The sequence below is a fragment of the Paroedura picta genome, chromosome 7 (assembly GCF_049243985.1).
Source record: "Paroedura picta isolate Pp20150507F chromosome 7, Ppicta_v3.0, whole genome shotgun sequence".
In the NCBI taxonomy this organism is placed as follows: domain Eukaryota; kingdom Metazoa; phylum Chordata; class Lepidosauria; order Squamata; family Gekkonidae; genus Paroedura; species Paroedura picta.
In genome coordinates this window covers 42697983-42714784 of record NC_135375.1, presented here as the reverse complement: position 1 = coordinate 42714784, position 16802 = coordinate 42697983, and the positions used below count along the sequence as shown (strand labels likewise).

Here is a 16802-nt window from a genome sequence, read left to right as displayed (position 1 = left end):
TTAACAAAGTAGTGCTGAAAAATGTCTGAGTCATAAATTTAAAATACTTATCTATTTCCCCATACACTACTTTCTCATCACATCTTTTGTCCCGATTCCCAAAGCAAGTAGTATGGGGAAAAGTTGCAGTATTACCTTATGTTGTAGGAACAACCCACAAACACAGACTTTCACATCTTCTTTTTCCTCTGGACATCACTCACTTTACATGTTTTTTAATTTTGCTTTGGATCAAAAGCTGCATGTTACAGTGGAGGCATTTGTTTACTACCTATATTTGCCTATTGGATAAACAGGATATAAACTGAGCTCAATACTGACTATTCTCATTATGCTTTTTGTAGGCACTCCATACAAAAAGAGAAAACAGAATGCCACCTACTTATTGCATAGTTACAAATATTATCCCTGGTATATTGTTTTTTGGTGCCAGCAGTTTCATTTCTTGTGCTGAATAATACTAAGAAATGTCAATGCAAAGGTTGTTCTGTTTGACAAACTCCTGAATTAACCAGTCTGCTATGAGTAGTGAGGCACGGCATGAGTCAATGAGCATGTGTGACATGGCTCATTTTAGCATCAGTCAGTCAGCATACAGAACTGCTTCTGTAAGTGAAAATCTGGAGTGCAGAATCAGATGCCAGAGATGAAAGGCTGGCCCAGTTCCTTGGGCATTTGCCACTGACACCAGAGAAGCCAAAAGTCTACCTCAGGATGTTATAGTTGTGAGGCCTGCAATTTTATGACTATGAATAAAAATTATATGAATCTAGATTAGTCTATGCATGTTAATTTCATTTGAAATCAACTTGCCTTACAGATCAAGGGTAAACAAGGGTTGCCAGATGTCTCTAATTCTAAAAGGCTATTCCTTATTCAAAATGCCATAGTCCCATTAGATTAAATAACGTGTGTCAAAATATGCAATTTTAAATCAGTGTGATATAGTGCATAAAGTGTTGGACGTGGGATATATTTATTTAAAATATCCATAAGCTGCCTTTCTGTTACTGAACTCAAGGCAGCTTACAATATAGTAGATGAAATACATAAAACACAACATTTAAAATCACAATTTAGAATAGTGAGTAAATTAATTAAATATGGTTCTAAGTGAAATCTCATTCTACTTCCTCCTAAGAATCAAGAGGTGGCATGTGACATACTGGATCCACAGAAAAGGAAATTAGCTTTTTAAAAAGGGATCTGGCAAGGAATAACACAGCACCTTGGAAGTCGGTATATACCAGGGTGGATCTCAGTGTGGATATCCCAAAATAAAATTAGGAAGAAAGAGAGTAAATGTAAACACAGACAAGAGGCAGAAGAGATTTGCCTCCCCCCCCCTTCTAGAAGTTATACTTTTTATGTCTCTTGCCCCAGATGTTCCTGGCTTACTAAGCTGCCAGGGAAAGGCGACTTAGCCTTGATAGAGGGGATGTACATTCATCAGATATTGAGACTACCACCACAAAACCTGAGACTGAATTCATAACAGATGAGGAGATAGAGGTGGACATGGAATTACCAGAATCTCTAGGAGGTTTTTTTTAAAGTTAGAGGAGTATCACTCACTGTTAGAACAAACATGCTTGGAAAGTGGATGTCGGGACAACAAGCAGTCAAAAGACTGAGTGCAACAGTCCACCAGTGGGGGGCAGACTTACTTCATTTTCAAGAGGCATGGACAGGCAACATCTCACATCAGTGGGCAATAGAAATAGTTACTGATAGTTAAACCCTAGAATTCAAACAACCTCCATTAGAAAAGTTAAGGTCACGTCTCAGCAAACAACCAGACAAAAGGCAAAGAACAATGTCAGCCATAGATCACCTCCTGCAAATCCAAGCAATAGAAGATGTGCCAGTCTGTGAACACAGGAACAGCCTCTGTTCTATATTCTTCACTGTACCCAAAAGGAACAGTGAATGGTGCACCATCTTGGACCTCAAGGGTCTCAACAAATCAATCCAGCCAAGAAGTTCTGCATGGAAATGGTAAAATCAATTCCAGAGGTCATTCAGGAGGGAGAGTACCTTTCTTCCTTGGATCTGCAGAAGACCTATCTACACATCCCCATATGACAAATCCATCTTCAATACAGTTCTGCATAGAACATCGACACTTTCAGTTCAAGACCCTTCCATTCGACTTCTCTTCATCTCTACAGGTTTTTTTTCAAAAATTCTGGTCAAACCAGTGGTCTTTCTCAGAAACCAACAGATTCATGTCTACCCTTACTTGGACAATTTGTCAATCAGGTCACCAAGTCTTTCACAAGCTATATTGGATACCAACAGAACAATGGCAGTCCTTCAGCTTCATTGTCAATTTCCAGAAGAGCACCTTGATTCTCTTTCAACAGATCAAACACCTAGGAGTCTTAATCTTCACCACAGACAAGAAGGCCCAGAAGACAAGGGAAATGGTTCTTCAGGTGCTCAAGCAAAGGAGCTCGTCGTTGATGCTTCTGGACAGTTTCTAATGACCTCTTGTATGGACATGTCTACCTATTCAACTTTATAATCTTTTCCTTTCCTCTTAAAAAAATGTACAAGTAATGAGGATACAGGATAATATAGAGTTGGTTATGAATCCCCCATTCTTAACCAGACACTGGAGATGGCTCAAAAGCTATTCAGATTTACTCTGTTTAGCTCCCACAGCAGCCAACAAGACATACATCTGTTCCCATTGGAGAGTTGTGCTTGATTTATCCCAGTCTTTCTTCTGCTTTTAACAAACCCAATGAGCACCGGGACACACAGCCTTTCTCCTTTGTAGAGATCTTTGCTCAGTTTACTCCTGGACTTACCATAGAATTGTGTCCCAATTGTTACTCATATGGGGTTGTTAAACTGGCATGCCAATGCCCAATGAAAGACAGGGAGATTCTTGAAGCAGACAGAACTTTATTCTAATAAAGGAGACCGTAACAATGACCCAAAAAGTCCAGGGTATATACATAAGCATTAGCCTTTTATATATTCTTGTGACTCAACTTGGATGTGTGCAGATGTCCATCATGACATAAGTTTCAATTTCATTCCAATATTGCCTATTAAGGTATATTTTTGCCGATGAGATTTAAACAGTCTTTCAGAAGTATCCTGTGGCTCCCAATTTTGCCAAAGGGACTTTCCAGCTTCCCTTATCTGTTACCACCCCTGCTCAACCTCTTTCTTCACTTATGCTTGCTGTGTACCTAAACTGAAAACAGCTTGTGTTGCTGTTACCAGCACACAATATAAAGACAAATGTTAGCCCTTTAGAAAATGACATTAGCCTGGTTAGCTTTAGTCTCTTATTTGAAATAACAAAATGGCATTATCTCAGTAGCTTTTTCTTCAAAAGGAGTTAGGGGTTGGGAGGAAAACCTGTGACATTAAAGGTCAGGTAGTCTACTATCTGTTCCAGTTTTATTTATTTATTTATATTTCAATTTATACACTGCCACTCCCTTTAAAAATGCTTGAGGTGGTTTACATAATAATAAAACCCATAAAACATGATAAAAATCCCAATATTAACCCCTTTGATGACAAAAAAACTCCCTCCCCCCTATGCTATTGATTAGATAGCATTATCAACAATAGAAGGACAAGCTCTAGTGAAGAATAATCAGCATCACTTCTGCAAAGGAGTAACCTGTCTCATAAACCTTTAGCAAATATTCACAAGCATACAGGTAGGGAGATTCTGTAAACATTATGTTTTCCTATAAGGTTTAAATAAAATCCCCCATGAAAGGCTCTTAAGTAAATTTAGAAATCATGAGATAAAACAGATTAGTAACTAGTTAGAAAACAAAGTATTCAAGTAATGGACAAAATTAAGCAGTGCAATTGTCTGGGCATTTGTGTTTGGAGTGGAACTGCTGTTATTTATAAATAATCTGGAGTCATGACTGAACAGTGTGTTTGCCAAATTAGCAGATGGCAAAAATTATTCAGGATGGGGAAGACCAAAGCAAATTGTGAAGAGTTCCAAAAGGTGCTCTCCAAACTGGATTAATGGCAAATTAGCTTCAGTGTAAATAAGCATGATATGTACCTGTGATAGAATGCGCTGGCTTTACTATGAACTAAAAGGAGTCAGAGCTGGCAATGACTGACTGAAAAAGATCTCAAGACTGTGCTAATACCTCATGAAAAAACAGACACAATTTATAGCGGTGATAAAAGTGCTAATTTCATGTTGAGCAAGTAAGTGATGGAAAATAAAACAAGTATTGTAACTTCCATGTGCAACGTTATGATGGATTTAGACTACTGTTGACAATTTTGATTACTCCATCTAAAAAGGATATTGTCAATCTAGAAAGAATAGTCTCTTCTTATTTATTTGGATTTTTATACTGCCCATTCTTTGCAGCTCTGGGCGGTTTATTGGTCAGTTTCATACTGAGCAGGTTTTTTGAAATTGGAAGCGCTGCATTTAGACTTTGGTAGCCTATATCTGAACTGAGCAAACAGTGTAACAGCTTTACCTTTATCACTCTTCCTTTCTGTCTGGTTTCCTTACCCATCCCAGGGGCCTGATTGGCTGCTAGGTACTCTGCATACACACCAAACAAGCATACAGAGGACTGGTGACTGACAGAAAGGGGAAAGACTTTGATGCTACCCATTTATATGCTTACACCAGAGTCACACCAGCCGTTGACCAGGACAATTTAGTTCTACCAAAGGTTCAAAATATTACAGTCTGGGGCTTAGTCAGAAGCAAAATTTAGGATTACTAAAATCAGTTAATTCTCGCTTTACTTAGTGTCAATTTTACATGTATTAATATACTAATTTTAAGAAATAAAGAGGATGTTTGTTTTTAAATTTCAGATGGGAAATGAAAGAAGGAGAGGTCCTGGAAGAGGAAGAAAAAGTCATGCTGGAACATTTGAAAAACCTTTGTCTCATAACCACCCCTCCTTCCTCAGAAGATAAAACAGAACACTGAATTTGACACAAGTACTTTTTAATTAAATGTATCAGTACTTCAATTTAACTCTATAGTTTGTACAAGTTTTGCTTTGATGTGTTTTTATGCAACTGCTCAGTTACTGCATTATACCTAAAGTTGTTTGTTGTATTGTTGTTGTTTTTTCTTTGTAAAGAATATAAAATCTCTAAATTATTTTTTTAAATCTTTGATAGTAAAATAAAATATTAGGTCACCAATAACTATCTAGTAAAATGGAAGTAACCCAAGATCTTGAAGCCAACAGGTGGTTATCACTCTCCTCTGGACTGTTAAGTTTTATAGTATGAATACATGAGACTGGAGTTAAGAATGGCTTGTAAAAGTGTAAAGCACTGATATCCTTTGCTCTGCTGCAGAACAGCAACATGATCTGGCACACAGGTCCACTTAGCTCTTGCAGTGTGACTGGTGATATAACTCTTGTGGGTGCAGCAGTATTTCAGAAGAGACCCATTTGGAGAATTAAGCAGAATGCGGAGAGGAAAGAAAATGTACCGGTGGCTGTTTGTACTGTATCCTAAAGGCTGTCACTGTTACTGTTTCCCAGTTACTAGTGCAATTTTCTTCTGGCAATTGATGGCAATCATGACTACCCGATAGAAGAACAACAGAAGAAATGCTGTCCCTAACTTCCTTAGCATAGAGTTCTGCTGATAGAAGAACAGAAGAAATGCCATCCCTAACTTCCTTAGCATAGAGTTCTGCTTTAGCACTTACAGCATGCACCTCCATTCCTGGAGCTGCAGAAGCCTGTGCTCTTCTTGAAGAAAAAACTTAATATACAATACTTTTCAAAAAGGTGTAAGTGCTTCACACTTTCACACTTGTGAGATGGAACTCTTCTACTAGGCATTTGGTTGAGGCCAGGACATAGATATAAATGTTATCTTAGGTCCCTCTTCTAAACTAAGACACCCTTCTGCCGGTCAGATGATAACATCATGGAGTCGGTTGCAAAATATACCTATTTTATTAATTCTGTAAGATGATGCTATTATTGGGTTGTTTTCATTTTTATGGTACAGCTGTAGTTTGTATGCTACTATAAGCTTCTTGTGAGCCGCCACTCTTGTGAGTGGTGGGATAAAAATACGAAGTGTGAATAAAAATAAATTTCAGTACGGAGAGCATTATAATATCTAAAATGTGGGAGGCAGCCCTGGAAAATATTTGATTCTGCCAATTGAATGTAAAATTAATGTGAAGTTTTGCTTACTTTCTTCACAGAATCAAAGCTGAAAGGATCCATGATCCATACTTCAGTTTGAGATGGTTTTCTTATATTCAATTGTCAGCCTGCAGTTAAATGTCATCAAAGAAAATCAGTGTTTTTCACAAAAAATCAAGTACCTAGTATAAATGAAAATCTATCCATACAAGCATCAAGACATATTTTAAGTATTGTTGCCGGCTGAGACCCTACTTCTGAAAAGCATTACCATTATCTGCAAAGAATATTTTGATCGTTACAATCAAAGATACAATTAAGAACTGAGGGTTTTCTTTCATGATCAAATGTCAAGAACATGGTAGGTGCAATCATATGGGTATATAGCTTTCTACCACTGAATCGGCCCATGATTTAACTACTGCAAGTGAGAGCTGTCAGCGTTGAATTTAATAGCCATCCTATATCTGTCAACAGTACTATTTTGGAAACAATCTAGAAACTTAATGATGTTCAGTAATTTATTGTTTTCCTTTTTACTTCACAAGACAGAAATAAAAAGCTTAAATAAGCAAATTCACATTTTTTTTAATAGTACAAAAACATCCAGAAGAGACAAAACCTTTAATAAGTGACAAGTCCTTGTTGTACTTGTTGGATCTCTGCGGATTTGCAGTGCAGTTCCTTGTATTGGAGCAAGAAGTAGAAAAAAAAGAAAAACATAGGAAAAGAAGAGATGGGAGTGGTGAAGTTCCTGCTTGTCAATTGGGCAAGTGACTAGTTGGGATATTAGGTCACAGTGGCTGTAGCTTGTGGACAACATAGTTGTCATCAAAACATTTTAGAAAGTTACCCCATATGCCATAAATTTGGAAAAGGCATTCTCTTATGAAACCACCACATGCTTCCATTATGCCATTTCTAGGAGTTCTGCTACCTAGTCATCAATGTCAAGTGGTGAGTAGAATTTCCAATCCTGTTAAACCAGTTGCTTAGCAACTAAAGCCACACATCTAATCCAGGCCACATGCATCTTATTTTGAGTCCACCAAGCAATATATAAACAGGTTCTAACTGAATAAAGGAAAAGTCACAAATTGCTCCCTGTAGTATGAAGATAATTTTTTACTGACATCTCTCCCCAAACTATAAATTAACTTACAGTTCCAGTTCATGAACCTCTAACCCCTTATGTATTCAACAAGCAGAGGAATTAGAGTAGTTTATCTTGACCTGGTGGAAAGGACCAATGAATTTCTTTGGAACACCTTTGCTTCTTCATTGGATTCAAAGTTTTTTACCATTGCTCTGAGAGATTGATACAACAGCCAGGCCATTTATTTAATAGAAATACTTCTAATGTGGAGCAAATGGACAGCATTTTTTTTTAAATCCACCAACTCAGGTGTTTCAAATTTGGCTTTAACCTCAGGTCCAGCAAAAAATGAGAAGGGACAAAAACCCAGCCTGAAAAATCAATTTAGGAACACAAAGGTTGAGCAAAAAAGAAATTAAAACACAATTATTATTTATCTAATACACATAAACAAGATCAAAAATAGCAACAGAAATTCTTATTTACATCAACTGATAAAATGTTGCATGTACAACTTCCCATATTAACATCAATGATTACATATGATGTGAGCAATGAACAGCCATTTTTTGACCCTTAGAATTCTAGCCAGCTAACACATGAGAACATACACTCAGAATTGGATCTTGACCCAAGACAGAATAGTAGTTCTTGGATTCTATTGCTTCTGACTGTGAGCTCCATTATACCCTTATATAACTTAACAGGCCTAAATTATATAATGTATGAATTTGTGTATGTATTGTTTATTTGACCGCTGAAGAAGACCCTGTTTTTAATGGTTTTTTAACCTGATTATGTACACTAGGTAATAAATAATCATGTTTCATTTTCATTTCTTTTTTGCTCAACCTTTGGGTTTCTAATTTAACCTCAGGCACAGACAGAAAGGTTAAGGCTTTTCAGGATTAGGTTAAGGATTATAATGTCATGGAAATGTATTAGCTAATTTGGATCTAGTTTCTAAATTTTTGGAGCATAATATAGCAATTGTGATAAAGAATGAGCGGTAGGTTTAGAACAAAAGTAATTCTTTACCCAGAGTAATTAACATGTGGAACTCACTGCTGCAGGAAGTGGGGGCAGTTACAAACATAGACAGCTTCAGGAGGGGATTTATTTATTTATTATATTTATATACTGCCCTCCCCGTATAAACATATGGAGCAGAGGTCCAGCAATGTATTAGTCTGTTAGCCACAAGGTACAGATAGAACATTATTTCTGCAACTTTAGCATCTGTTAACTTGGAAATGAACCCATAAGAACTATAGTTTTCACTGTTATTTCAACTATACAGCAAATTTCAAAACCATCTACTTCTCAAAACTTGGAAAACAAAAATCATAGAAAAGGAGAAACTAATATTTCTTCACTTGCTGAACCACATATTTCCCAAAGGTCCTATTATATAGTAGGGTTCAAAACACATCTATCCTTTACCAGAGAGCAACCTCAGAAAAGGAGTTCAGGGGGACTTGTCACATTAACTGGGAAAGATGGTGTCCTAACCTGGGAACTCTTTGCCACAATGGGACAAATTAATTAAACAACTGCTATCTTTAAGCAAACAACTGAAAAAATAAATAAAAAGCACTGCTGCAGGGAATGCCTCTGGCACCTTTTCAGTAGCAAGAAAAGTGCCTCAAATCTTATTTTGGAGCCTCAGGGTCTACATCAGATCAAGTGTCAGCCAAGGAAGAGGAGGAAGACCCAATAATGGGGTGGGGAAAATAAAAAAAAAAGACCGGAGAGTTCCTGACTCCTCAGATCTTATCTCTGAGAAGACTAAGCTATTTAAAGTGCTAAAATGAAAATTAGCATCAAAATGGACTGCAGCAATAAAACTTCTGAAGGAAAAGGTCAGGGAAAATGTCTACGAAGCTGCTAGAAATAGCTGAGGCAGCTGGCAAAGGACTTAAATATCTGCCAATAAATGGCAAACGTTTCTTTTAAAAAATCCCAATGAGTTGCAAGAAATAATAACTGTTGTAACCCGCCACAAGCCGGCTTCAGGACTGGTGGGGAATAAATCATATAATATAATAACAACAACGGCAGAAATTGTAGATTCCACTTTTGTGGCCATGGAATTCCAAAACCAAGAATGAAGTAAATGTTTATCGCAATTCTTGGTAAGATCTCTCACTGATCTCATTATAGCACTCCTAAAAATTACATGATACACCTGAAATGAGTTGGATCACTGTTACGTAACTGTACTTATAGTCAGATATACATTGGGGGAATTCAGAAGAAGAAGAGTTGGTTCTTATATGCCGCTTTTCCCTACCCAAAGGAGGCTCAAAGCAGCTTACAGTCGCCTTCCCTTTCCTCTCCCCACAACAGACACCCTGTGGGGTGGGTGAGGCTGAGAGAGCCCTGATATCACTGCTCGGTCAGAACAGTTTTATCAGTGCTGTGGCGAGCCCAAGGTCACCCAGCCAGCTGCATGTGGGGGAGTGCAGAATCGAACCCGGCATGCCAGATTAGAAGTCCACACTCCTAACCACTACACCAAACTGGCTCTCTTACCTTAAAATACACCTTAAAATGTCCACTCAGTGCTGTAAGGGAGTGCTGCAGGTCTGGATTTACTGGTTGTCCCAGATTGTCTGCCTGGCCTCGGCCAGGGCCTTTTTGGGAGGGGAGGTGTGGGCATTAGTGCGCTCCTCTCCTCTCCGCTCCTCCCCTACCCCATCCCAGCACCCGCAGTGCAGCACTGGCTGCGCCAGGAAAGACCGACCGCTTCGGGTGCTGAACCCTAGTTGAGTGTTTAGAATTCCCTAGGGAAGTGATCACCGTCAGTTTTAATTGTAATAAGGAGTGTTTGATGGGTTTTAGGGAAATTATTGTTTTATAACTGTAAACCACCACAATGCCTTTGGAGAGCAGTGGTATGAAAACTGATAAATCCTTATCCATTGTTCCTCCTCTTAATATTTGTGAAACAGCCAGGGGTGTGGAACGGTCCAGGTGTCTGAGTTGGAATAGGGCTAATCAGGGTGTGACCAGCAAAGCTGGCCGCACCCTGATTGGCCCTGTACCTACAGCTCCCGCTCTCCCTCCCTGGATGCTAGCCACTTAGCTCACAGATGTTACAGGAGCCAGCGCGAGAGAGAGACACACAGAGCCCCGCCAAACTGTAAACAACCCCTGATTACCTGCCATGGCTCCTGCTGTGAAGGAGGGAGAGAGAGAGAGAGAGAGAGAGAGAGAGAGAGAGAGAGCCGTTCCAAATTGCAAACAAGCCTTCATTCCCTGCTACCTACCTGCCCTGATTACCTTCTATGGCTCCTGCTGCGACAGAGAGGGGGAGAAAGAGAGAGATCTGCACCTGCCAGTGTCCCCTGGGTCCTAGCGCCCATTGCATTCCTGGTTGCAATGGGCTTTCTTGCTAGTAAATAATAAAAGCGGCTTCTCATTTCGTTCCTGTTGAGTTTTCATCAGGTGAAACTGGAGAATGGGCTCTGTGCCTTTTCTGACTCCATGCAATGCTTTCTTTGATACCTGAAGCTTATTTTTTCTTTTGTCACCTTGCATTCCACAACTCTTCAATCTCCGAATGCCCAGGAATCTATGGCAAGGTGCCACCGTAACATAAAGAATGCTCACACGTCCACTGGAACTATAAGATGATTTCTATTATGTTGTACAACATATTGTACAATCATTTCTTCATTTAACATTTCACCTTTCTTATTTTCATCGTAGTCTGTTGCTATGTTATCATGTCTACCTTAAACAGGCAGAAATAAAACATTGGGAAAACGACAGTTCATATATTCCTGAAAGAGAAGGCACACATGAGTGGCTAGTGAATTCTTCTGCCCTGACGGTCCTTGGCTGGCTCATCAGCATGCCATCTAGTTTAAGATGCTGTTTTGCTTCCAATAAACATACTGTTGCAAGCTGACACTTAGGTTTTGGACATTCAGGGAAGACATTTGGAGCTGTTTTCAATCTGATGGCCATACAAACAGTTGCATTTGTCACGTTTGCAGTATACTAATGATAAATTCAGCCATACACAAACACCTAGAGTCCTCATTCAGAGAAAGGAGTTCCACTTTGGCCCATTATGCACGGCTGCCGAAACGGCGATTTTGGGTCACATGGAAAACGCGGAGGAGGAAGACGTGAAGCACACCGGTTATGCACGGGAGGGGGCGCGACGGCGGCAAAACCCAGAGTAACCTATTATGCACGCGGCGATCCCGGTGCCGCTTCAGGTTGCGCCCCGGTCACCCGGAAGCTGTGCTTTCTTCTGCATTTCACTGATGCGGCTTTTTTCGGTGGCATGCACGGAAGCTGTGGGCGGTTGCAGCCAGCTCCGTGCGTTATCGGTGATTTTAGTCACCGCCATTCCACTCCGAATGTGCGTTATTCCTCCCGTGCATAATGGGTCTTAGATTTCCTCAGTAAGGAAGATATAAGATAGAAAAAGAAATAGTACTCTTATAGCCTACTTATAGTGAATCATCCACTTGTTTTAAATATTATGCTGCTTCCCCAGAAGCTCAAGGTTGCTTAGAAATATAGTTCCCCAAAATTAAAATAAAAACGTCTCAGCAATTAAATAGTGTGAAGCATCCAAAACGCCTTAGCAAGATAGATGTATGATTCCACTGGTGAGAACAGAAGGCTATCTATATAATCTAATAGTTATGTGTCTGGGGATGCCCTCATTCCCCCAACTAGTATCTGCAGCAGCCAAAAATCCACCAGACTTTTCTTTGGAAAGACCAAAGGACTCTACTCCAAAGACAGTCTCTGGGGGACAGAGACAGGCACCAGTGCTATGCTCCTACAACATCAAATAATGGAGAAAGGGAATCCATAAAATAGGAGGGGGGTTGCCCAGGCTTGGGAGGAAGAGCAGAGAACAGAATGGCACGTTATGCTTACAAACAGGAACAGTGGCAAATATAGGAAGTTGAGGTAAGCAAGGAAGAAATAGATTGCTTTCCATGGGGATTAGTAGAGAGAGAATTAATAGGGGAGGAGCTAAAGCGAGGAGAAGAGCTACAAAAGGAGACTGGGAAATCCAGTGAGGAGGAAGAGAGCTTCAAAGGGTGTGGGAAATACAGAGAAAAGTCCCAACCCTAGGGCAGTGGTCCCCAACCTTTATTAGGCTGGGGACCGGCAGGGCATTGGGCCGCGCCCGCAGGGACCGCGCAGGCCACACCCACGCCTCCGGCCGCGCCCGCGAGCCGCGCCCGGCCGCGCCCACGGGCCGCACCCGCGGATCGGGCCGCGCCCGGCCGCGCCCGCGGGCCGCACCCGCGGATCGGGCCGCGCCCACGAGCCGCGCCCGGCCGCGCCCGCGGGCCGCACCCGTGGATCGGGCCGCACCCGCGGGCCGCGCGGGCGCGGCCCGGCCCTGATTCCCTCTCCCTGCCCTCCCGCAGTAAGTACCTTCCCGGGCTGCAAGCTTGCGGCCTGGTAAGTTTTTTACTGCGGGGGGGAGGGGCGTGGAGAGGGAGCCGCGGCCCGGCGCCATGGCCTTTGCGGCCCGGCGCCGGGCCGCGGCCCGCAGGTTGGGGACCACTGCCCTAGGGTCTTCACACCTTTCCTGAGGCTGGTGAAGATTGGGAGGGAGGCAAGTACAATACAGAAGGTAAGGAGCCCTTGGTGGACTAGGAAGGAGTTCACAACAAGTATGAATTGAGCTGCAGACTGGGCTGACATGGATAGTAGATTTCCAGGTTTGCAGAAAAATCTTTAAAACTTTTTAAAATGGGAGGCTAAAACCCCTCCTCAGACAAAAAAAGTTGTTTGGATACACGCACTTAACAGAATAAATCAGCTTATATGCAGCCTCCTGGATCATTGCTGTTGTTGTGGCTTCCAGTCAGGCCACTGCTTTTGGCGTAGCTGTTGGGGGCCCTGCTGCTAGTGCTGCAGCTCTCAATGATCAGGCTGTCAATATAGCAGCTCCTGGATCTAGTCCAGAGGTTCCCAGGTGCCCTGCCACCGCTGCTGTGACTCCTGGGGGCCCTTGCTCAGCTGTCATAGCTACTAGGTTGTGAGTGTGGTGGCTCTTAGGTTTCTTGCAGACAGTGTGGGGCTCCTAGGGGTCCCATGGCCAACTATGTGGCTCCCAGGGAGCCTGTGTCAGCCACTGGGGCTCCCATGGTGGGGAAGATAGTCTAAGAAATGTTGGGTAGAAGACTGATCAACCAAAACTCCAAGGCTTTATACCTGATCAAATAGAGAAATTTTGCAATAGATTCCCTCTAATAATAATCCTTAGATTTAGAGAGATATTCCGTATGCACTACTTGCTGTCATCACAACAAGTCTATAAGACAGATCAGTGTTAATACCCCAAGTTGCTAATGAGGGGCTGGATGAGACACTGACTTACTTTAGGTCATCCAGTGAATTCATAGCTGAAGTAAAATTCAAGCCAAAGAATTCTTGATTTGTAGTTCAGTCTTGTACCTACTGACCCTCATCTATTTTTTAGAAACAAAAGGCTTCTCACAGACATCACTTCTGATATACTGGGATTTTCAATCTTTTCTGCCTTATCTAACCAGCCACAACTTCCAAATTCAGGTCAGATAACAGGTCCTGGTAACAGAACTTTAGAACTTGGTGTTATCAGCATATTGATGATATCTTACTGATTTCCTCCAGCAACATTGAACAAATGCTAAGTGTGATTGGCACTAATGCTGAGTCTCTGTAGAACACTGCAGTCCACATTCCAAGTAGTTAAGGTACCATCTGGAATAACCATGCTCTGAGACTATTCAGCTACAATGGAATTAAAGAAATGGTGAGCCAAATGCAACACTCCCAAATAAAATACTGCAAATATCTTACAAGAAGGGTCATCCAGAGAGTCACGAGTTGCTGAGAAGTCTAATCCAGTCTCAAATGTATCATTCTTGAGCAGTGATTAAACAAGTGGTATCTGGCAACTTCAGGAATTTCTGAATGAAGCTAATTGTTTGGATGCATTCCAATCTGGATTAAAGCTTGATTATGAGACTGAAACAGCCTTGGTCACCCTGGTGGATGACCTGTGCTGGGAGATGGATAAGGGCAGCTTGACCCTCTTTAATTCTGGACCTCTTGGTGGTACTGATAACATCAATCATGATATAATTCTGGACTGCCTCTCAAGGTTGGACTGGATGGATGAGCCAGCACTTGGAAACGGAAGAGGGGCAGGCAGTCAGTCAAGGCAGAAGAGGGATAGAGAAGTTGGATTCCAGTGTGGCCAAGAAACCTAAATATCACAAAATGGAAAATAAGAGATCAGCAGCAATCTGAAAAATGGTGTGTCTGTATACTTGGTCCCCATGTTCTCAAAGCTGCTTCTGTGCCACCTACAGAGGACCAGGCAAGGCTCTATCCATATAGGATAGTCCTGTTCCCTGCATGAGTTCCTAATCAAAGTTATCCAACATGTAACAGTTTGGAGAAACTTGTAAAAAATGCCCTAACGTGGACAGCAAAGGGGGGAGGGGGTGTTGTCTCATAAACTGTCATCTTAGTTGCATGGATACTTTAGTGGGCCAGGAGCAACAAAGCTCATAAGGTCAGTTTTAAAATATTTTTTAACAGGGACCTCTGAAAAAATAATACACATCATACTTTCTTGTCTTGAGCATGGGTGGTCAGGTATAGGAAATGGAAACTTAATATACTTACTAACATTTTCTTGATTAAACCAGCAGTATCAAAAGTTCACAGGGATAGAATTCTATCCACCAGTCAGGAGAAAACAGTATCCTTAAGAATTTCTTATCTGGAAAAGTATTTTTGTCTAAGAGCTGGTGGCAACAGTGAACAAGGAAAGAATTGTTAACAAAACAAATATATAAAACTTTGTACTTGGAGCACGTGGGGAGGATAGCTTAGAGGGACCACCCCCCTTCCTGGAACTGTAAGGACAATTATCTTATTTCAAAATAAATTCCACACAGTTGTCATGTACTATTTCACTAATACCAAGGGAGCGGGGGGGGGGGAATTGAATGAACTATGCGAAAACTACATTTTCTGGCACTATTATCCAAAAATCCTGGAGAGAGGTGATCGATCTTTATGCAAATTAATCATAATAGATATACTCACAAAAGACTCACTTCAAGTGTGTCGTTTTGAAAGAATTTATATTACATACTTTCCCAATTCTCATGTTAAGTCTAGAATCAACTAACAATCACAACAACTTAACTTGCTGTAGAATTACAGTGCTGGAGCCCTGCCCATACCTTGGCAGAAAGTTCTAAGTGGGTCACACAGCCCTGAATAATATTTTTGTCACCCAACTTGCCTGTACAGGTGATGCAACCCACAAATGATGCAACCCACAAATTCTTCCATCTAAAGTGACAAATGGTGCAATCCTATGCAGAGCTCCTCAAATTTAAACCCATTGAAGTCACTCTGGACTAATTCCACATAAGACAGCACCATAAGCTATTGTAAAATTTGAGGGAAAGTCTCTCTATTCGCTGTTCCCAATGAATCCAAGCAAGCAGGAAAAAATTATCTCCTGCAGCAGACAGGGGCAGTGGCTGACCTGGCAAAGGGAGGTATTCCTCTTCCAAGATCTTGGCACTTCAGTGATGTGGAAGAATGCTGCTGCTTAAATGGTTTAATTCCCTATAATCAAAAGCTGATGGTAATGGAGTTTTAGCCTTTGAACCTCTGCACCATCTCAGCAGAGTAAGGTACAACCATTCCTTTGACGACTAAAAGCACTTTGCTTTATTGCATGTGGAATGTGCAGTTGTCAGTCAGTTGTTAGAGATCCACACATTTTCTCTTCAGCCAGAATATCTTTTGCGGGGAAACAGCATTTCCACACCAATAAAGCACAATATTTTGATTGATTGATTACCCCTTCCCATCATCTAGGAGTAGGATGAACTGCTGGGTGTAACCGATTTGAGACGCTTTACACGCACGCCTGTTGGCTCATGCCTCCTAATGGGCAAGTCACTCCTCTTCCTGCATCCCCACTGCACTTAGAGAGAGCATCAGATAACGCCACAGCCATGAGCCGCTAGCAAGGCTGCTTCTACCACCGTCGGATGGACGAGCCCGCCATTCGGGACCCCTCTTTGTATCCTGGCCATTCCCCCTTTCAAAATCCTTCTCTAAAATGCACCGGAGCCACTGAGTAGGGTCCATCTGGCCGGTCGCGAAGCCTTTGATCCACTCCCGTTTCCCCTCTAACGACTCTAAGCGTGCGTAAGCGGGAGCCGATCCCCCATTGCTTGACGGCCATCAACAGGATCGCAGCCAGCACCCCCGAACCACCTGCCCACCGCCGACAAGCCCATCTTCTCCGCCGCTGCAAACCCTTCCGAGGAGGGGCGGGGAAATCCTCTCACCCGCGGGGCCCACCGGCGGCTACCACGCACGCGCCACCGACACACCGCCCGCCCGCCCTTGGCGCGCGCCTTCCCGTCAGGAGAGGCCGCGATTGCTCAGGGAACGGGAGGAGCCGAGCCAGGCCCACCGCTCAGGCCGACTGCGCGTCGTGACGTCACCTTCCCGGGCCCGGAAGTGGGACTCGAAATTCGCCG

At 42.0% G+C, this 16802-nt stretch overlaps 1 protein-coding gene and 1 long non-coding RNA gene across 5 annotated transcripts in view; one reads left to right on the top strand and one right to left on the bottom strand.

The window, feature by feature from the left end:
- The window catches only part of KIAA0825 (KIAA0825 ortholog), a 242669-nt gene extending 236567 nt beyond the window's left edge, over positions 1-6102 (top strand). For all 4 annotated transcript variants that reach the window (XM_077347603.1, XM_077347605.1, XM_077347604.1 and 1 more), the window contains one exon: positions 4840-6102. In XM_077347603.1, coding sequence (XP_077203718.1) covers positions 4840-4957 — 118 coding nt within the window. In that variant the 3' untranslated portion in view covers positions 4958-6102. The remainder of the gene's footprint in view (positions 1-4839) is intronic.
- A 4766-nt stretch (positions 6103-10868) lies between these two features.
- On the bottom strand, positions 10869-16748 carry LOC143842448 (uncharacterized). The gene is made up of 2 exons (XR_013233122.1): positions 14080-16748; positions 10869-11662 (listed from the first exon to the last, which is right to left on the bottom strand). It is a non-coding gene; the product is annotated as an uncharacterized LOC143842448 (long non-coding RNA).
- Positions 16749-16802: the final 54 nt, after the last annotated feature.